General features: G+C 42.7%; 1 protein-coding gene across 12 annotated transcripts in view; it reads right to left on the bottom strand.

The window, feature by feature from the left end:
* Positions 1 to 561: 561 nt before the first annotated feature.
* Positions 562 to 6,231, bottom strand: part of GJC1 (gap junction protein gamma 1) — a 36,943-nt gene continuing 31,273 nt past the window's right edge. For all 12 annotated transcript variants that reach the window (XM_061589570.1, XM_061589560.1, XM_061589565.1 and 9 more), the window contains one exon: positions 562 to 2,147. In XM_061589570.1, the coding sequence (XP_061445554.1) occupies positions 947 to 2,128 (1,182 nt within the window). In that variant the 5' untranslated portion in view covers positions 2,129 to 2,147 and the 3' untranslated portion in view covers positions 562 to 946. The remainder of the gene's footprint in view (positions 2,148 to 6,231) is intronic.

The following is a 6,231-nucleotide window of genomic DNA, read 5'->3' as shown; positions in this document are numbered from 1 at the left end:
GGGGCTTGTCGCACTGCGGGCGCAAGTCTACCATCTATCAAGATGGCAGCCAAGGTTTTCCTAAGGGCCTGATGCCTCCGCCACCATCTTGGTTGATGGCAGGGATGCACACAGAGTTATCAGGCCCTTAGGGAAACCTCAGCCGACACATGCCATCATGGGCCTGCACGGCAGTGGGGGAGGGGAACCTCAGAACTCCCTCCCGATACCAACCCACCCTAAGGAGAGGCCTTTCAACAAAAGGTAGGTGGGACGGGCATGTGCCGGGGCCCAGGGCAGGCTGGTGCCCAAGGGCCCTTGCATGCCTGGTGCCGGCCCTGCCAGAAACCCAGAATTATTTGTCCCATACCTCACAGGGTTATGGTGAGGAAGAAAAGGAGAGGGAGGAGAACCACGTACGTCACCTTGAACTCCTTGGAGAAAAGGCAGGATAAAAATGTAATGTAATAATATAAAGAAATAATTCAAAATTCAAAAAAACCCAAAAGCAGAAAATTAGTTCTGCAGGCCTATGAAACGTCAGGGGAGAAAATAAAAACCTTACAAAAATGCCCAGAATTACCAAATTCGTTTCCTTTTAATGTAAAAGATATAACTGTGATATCCAATATACAAATACAAAAAATTGTGCATAATAAAATGTACCATAACACTGTACATACAGTGTAAACTGTTCAACAAGAATGACTGGTTTTAAAAAAATAAACCTGGGTCTTCTCCTGACTTGGAAGAAACAAGAAATAAATGTTCTGGAAACACTGGAGTGTGAGCACGAATGCTTTCCCCTTCCTGCCCATTTGGTGAGTGCTGTTTGGCAACCCCAAACATCCCTGAACTTCAGTGAAGCTGAGTATTTCATTAATGGGAATCCTTATGCAACAAATGTGCTAGTCACCATAAACTGCAAGGGAAAAGTAGCAAGATATTAATTCCTAGGTGGACAGGGTCAAATCCAGACAGAGGTTTTTCCATCCCCTGATTTGCTACTGCCACTGCTTTTGTTTGAGCTGCCTCTGGGCTTCTTCTCCTTGGAACAGGTAGGGTTGTTCCGATTGTTGTATGCCTGGATGGCGAGGTCTAAGCGGTCCTGAGCGACTTTGATTTCTCGCTGCAAGTTCTCCAACTCGGTGGGAATGCTCTCTTCATTGCTCCTATATTGCTGTTCCTGCGCAATGTTGGCCTTGTTCTGCTTGTAGGCTATTTTGGCATTAGAGAGTTCTGCATACTGTATCTGGTCAGGTTTCACTGCAATGTTGTAGCCTGGAGGTGCGGATGGTGTATTCCAAGTAAATGGGTAATTATAGGTTCCTGAATCCTCTAGCTCTTTTCGCTTATTGTTCAGTGTGTCCCGGATGGTGCCAAATCCTAAGTGAAGCATTTCCCAAATGTTCAGAAGTAAACATAAACAGCTCACACCATACATGATGAGCAGGAAGATGGTTTTTTCTGTAGGCCTTGAAATGAAGCAGTCTATAGTGTGCGGACATGGATTCCTGCTACATAGAAATTTTGGGCTGACCTCAAACCCATAGAGGAAATACTGGGCAATGAGAAAGCCAATTTCAAAAATAGTTCTGCTCAGGAGCTGTACTATGTAAATTTTCATGAGTCCATCCTCTCGAATGCGCCTCCTGCCATCATGCTTTACTTTGGTTGGGGGTGGATTCTCCTTGTTCTCCTGCTCACTGTCTAGCTCAATCTCTGGGTACATCATTGGATCTTCTTCATGATCATCCTCTGCCTCTTCTAAGCCCCGGTGTTGTTTCCAACGCATGGGGAAAGGCTTGCTTCGGAACTTCTTCTCTGTTTCACCATGTTCTACGATATGGGCAATTTTATGAATGGCATAGGCCAGGTACATCACTGAGGGCGTGGAGATGAGGATGATCTGAAAAACCCAAAATCGCACATGAGAGAGTGGGGCAAAAGCATCATAGCAAACGTTCTCACAACCTGGCTGCTCTGTGTTGCACACAAATTTGCTTTGCTCATCGTAATAGATGGATTCCCCTCCAACAGCAGTGAGGACAATGCGGAATACAATCAGCAGCGTCAACCAGATCTTCCCAACAAATGTGGAGTGGTTGTGGATTTCTTCTAATAGACGCGTCAAGAAACTCCAACTCATGGTGGTCAAAGACTGTTATCTATGAATGAAATAGGGAGGAGGGAGAGAGTGTTACTTTTAATATCTTAATATAAACAAAGCAAAGACTTCTTGAGCTCTAGGAACTTTTCAAGACTGTAAGGAATATGAACTAGAAATATCACAATACTTGTTAACATGTGGATACTGCAAAGAAACAGGAGGTTTCTCCTGTGGCATCATAAAATAAACTATGAAAATATATGTAAAAATATTTTTCCTGCTCTGGACAACTTTCATCTAACAGCATTTTACATCTACTTGCTTCTACTGTTGCCTATTATCCTGAACTAATTTAACTACTTGACTATCTAAATTCCCAAAATACCAGCAGGAAAAAATAATATTGCACCCCACTACCATAGAAAAGTCTGATTCTCACAATGGAAAGAAACATTATTGCCAAATGGTATTTTGAAGTTAACTGCTATTGGGCTTCTTGTGTTTCTAAGGTATATACAAATAAGGAAATGTGGATTTGAGTGTGCATGTGTGAGTTCAGATTTATTTATTAACACTCACAAGCAGGACATGAATATGAATCACAAAGAAGGCTGATTTAAATAAAATCTCCAACCTTCTAATTAATATCCTTCCTCAATAAGCATGCATATGAATTGGTTGTTATAACGATTAAAACATATCTGTTTATTAATTAAAGTGTTAATACTATCAAGGCTCCAGGTTGGTACAGTTGAGGGGTCACATGATCTGGCCTCTCAAGGGAATCCATGGGGCATTGGATCCAAATGGCTAAACAAACCATTCTTCTTTGCTTAATGCTACATGTGAATGCAGATGTGAATGCAATCTGAACTGGCCCTAAACTACATGATGCTTGGTTGTCAGAACTGTCATAATTTATTACTTCAAAAGACATATATTTAACTAAATATTTGATAAAGGGTCACTGATTCAGTTTAAAGCAAGAGTGGGGAACTTCAGGTCTAGGGTCCAAATGTGTCTGTCTGGCCCTTGAGACTCTCTCTAAGCCAGGGTCACCAACCTTTTTGGACCAGAGCATACATTTCAAATTTTACCAGTCACAAAATGGCTGCCATGGGGGTGTGGCATAACACAAAATGGTTGCCATGGGGGCATGGTGTAACTCAAAATTAGAGAGTAGTCATGGTGAAGCTTTTCCCGTAATTGTATTTCCATATTCAAAAAGGCTTGACCTCTTGAATTTCTGCATGCCATGCAGCTGTTAAATGGAGACATGTATATATGGGGGAGTGTGTGTGTGTGTGTGCAGAAAACTCTGGTTTTTGCATGGCTGGAATATAGCCTTTTGTACAAAGGTAAGAGTTGTATCTACCCATTTTTGCCTCTGCTGTCACCCACTTGTCTGCTCACTCTCCCCCCACCCAACTGGCATGCAACCCTTGGAAGGTTGCCCATGACTTGGGCTGAAAAAGGTTCCCCACCCCTAGTTTAAAGAGATGCTGGCTGTAGATTCTAATATGTTTATATTACATTCAGATATAATTTTGCACCCATTATTTTTAAGGGACACTTAACAGAACTAATTTTTCTTTGTAAAAAACCATCCTATTTAAACATTTAAAATACAACTTCTCAAATCACTGATTTTTTTTGTCCACCCTAGAATAGGATGACGTTTCCTTATTTGTCCCAAGCATCTTATAGTCAGGAATCTGCCGAGCAGTGTTCAACTTGGTTTGGAGGGTGTTACCTCCCCCAAAACAACCAGGTTCATAGTTTGGGGGTGTTCTTGGATCCAGTATTGTAGCTTGAGGCAAAGATGGCATCAATGGCTCAGAGTGCCTTTTATCAGCTTAGGCTGATACAGCAATGGGTACCAACTCCTACTGGGCAGTACATAAATATAGTTAACCAATAAATCAAGCATATTTCAGCTCTACATAGAGGTTGCTAAGGTGTCTAGCTTATCATAGCTAACTGTGTCAAAAGCCAGTCTGGTGTACTAAATCTTGGTCTAGGGAGACCTAAGGTAGAGACACACTTAGGTTGTGATGGTTCCAGTGTGACTCCACTTCTCTTTTCTGAAAAGAAGAATACACGACGCTAGTCAAATGCCACCCCTTCTTACTCTAAAACATGGGTTGGATCAGCTTGACTGTGTTTTTTAAAAATTCAGCTTCAGGCAGGTTTCACAACGGATTGGTAGATCAACCTGTTTGCCTTCCAGGTGTGGCCAATGGAAACACTTTGCAGTAGGTTCAGGCAGAGACGGTGATTGGCCCAACCTTCTGTGGTGGATAGTCCTGAAAGGTCTGAAGTTAGCAGTTGAGGTGTGGCCAGCAGTGGGCACCGTTGCTTCAAAATGCAGCCAGAAAAAACTTTCTTGCTACTTTTGAAGTGACTAGTATACCCACAGCCCTAGCTTCCAATGGCCCTTCAGCCATGAAGCTAGCTGTGTAACTTCAGACCACTAACACCCTGAACCAAAGTTTCCCTCACAGACTTGTTACTAGGACAAAATGGGCAAGGGGGAACTGTGTGTGCTGCACTCGGAGCACTGTGAATTAAGGCTGGGCTAAAAAGATAATAAATAAGAAAGAGCTGTGAATTTGTCCAATCTTTCTTTTTAAAGGCTTAACAAGTATATACCATGTAGGGAAAACATTACACCAGAATCAGCACAAGGCAGCCCAAACATGGGGACATGCAAGCTAATCTTCTCCCATCCTAGACCCATATCTTCCATAGAGTATTATTGTTTCAGAACTCAGAGTTAAGTCAAATGATCCTTTTTTTAAAAGAGAGAGGGAGAGAGAGACACAAATATCTTGTAGGAGACAGGCTAACATGCCTTATTAGGAAAAAGGTTATATTTATGGAAGGAAAAAAATCCTTTCCACTTCCAAGACTATTTCAGAGAGGAACAAGCTGCCTAGGGAGACTGTGGAATCTCATTCTGTGGCACTTCCCCTACATGGGCCTCATATTCACTTAACAATTTAAGGATTTCCCACATGTGGAGATTTAGACTATTTCTCTTTCAGGGGTAAACAGGGGTTCACATTCAGATTTGAATTTTCCTTCTGTATTTTATCCCAAATTAGCTATATTACATGTGGGACTTTAACAAATTGAGTGTGTGTGTATCTTGTGTGAAAAGGGTAGACACAGCAATCATAACTGGGGTGGGGAGGCACAGAGTTTTGGACACCCCCCTCCCAACTCCTCTCTGCCAGCATAGGCTGGTGAAGAGGTGAATAAATATCCACCATTCTAACCACCCCCAAACCAACAACACAGGGGAGGGGGTTACTGAAGCCTTAGCCATTTGTATCTGGAGACCCTCCCATCCCTCAAGTCTTCGGGTGATTAGCAATATTATCACATGTAAAAATAAGGGGTCACAGAGTCAATGAAATTACAGAGACGCATCTAGCACCAATATAAGAAATGGGACAGTGTGTATAGATATTATTTTATGCCATCCTGGGAGGAAGGGTGGGATATAAATCAAACAATAATAATAATAATAATAGGGGTGGGGCATAGAACAGCTCTTCCCTTCTACTCCTTGTCCTCACATGGTGGTGTTCAAATGGAAAGAGTAAGAGCTGTATGAAACTCTTGTCTTTTTCTTGATCCATACGTAAGCTGACAATCTATCTCAAGGCAGATATTCCCTTGAAGTGCTAGAGGCCCAATTTGGCTGGCATAAGTCATCAGGACTTAAGCCCATAGCATGCCTGGAACTGGCAAGCTGAAGGATGTGGTTTCAGTGCGTGCACCACCAGCAAGCTCTGGCCAAATGAGAACTGCAGAGACCAGCCACACCAGCTGCGAAAATGTCCTTGCATGAATAAGATATAGCAGGTCAGGTGATACTCCCTCACCCCTAAAAAGTTTCTGGGCCAGACTTCTCACTGTTCCAAGGAACTAGGCTACCTATTTCTGCTACCTGCACACTGCCTTCACCCTCCTCTTTCCTTGCTTTGATCCATCCTTGACTGCAAAGGAATCAGGACTGAAAAGGGAACACACTGTACAGACACTGTACAACGAACTTGCTTCATCCCTCCCGTGAGTTCAGGAATCCCACCCACTTTCAGTGAAAATTCCTTCTGGAGCCCAAAGTGGACAAA

Source organism: Rhineura floridana, chromosome 11 (genome assembly GCF_030035675.1).
Source record: "Rhineura floridana isolate rRhiFlo1 chromosome 11, rRhiFlo1.hap2, whole genome shotgun sequence".
NCBI lineage: Eukaryota > Metazoa > Chordata > Lepidosauria > Squamata > Rhineuridae > Rhineura > Rhineura floridana.
This window is presented reverse-complemented; position numbering and strand designations above follow the sequence as displayed.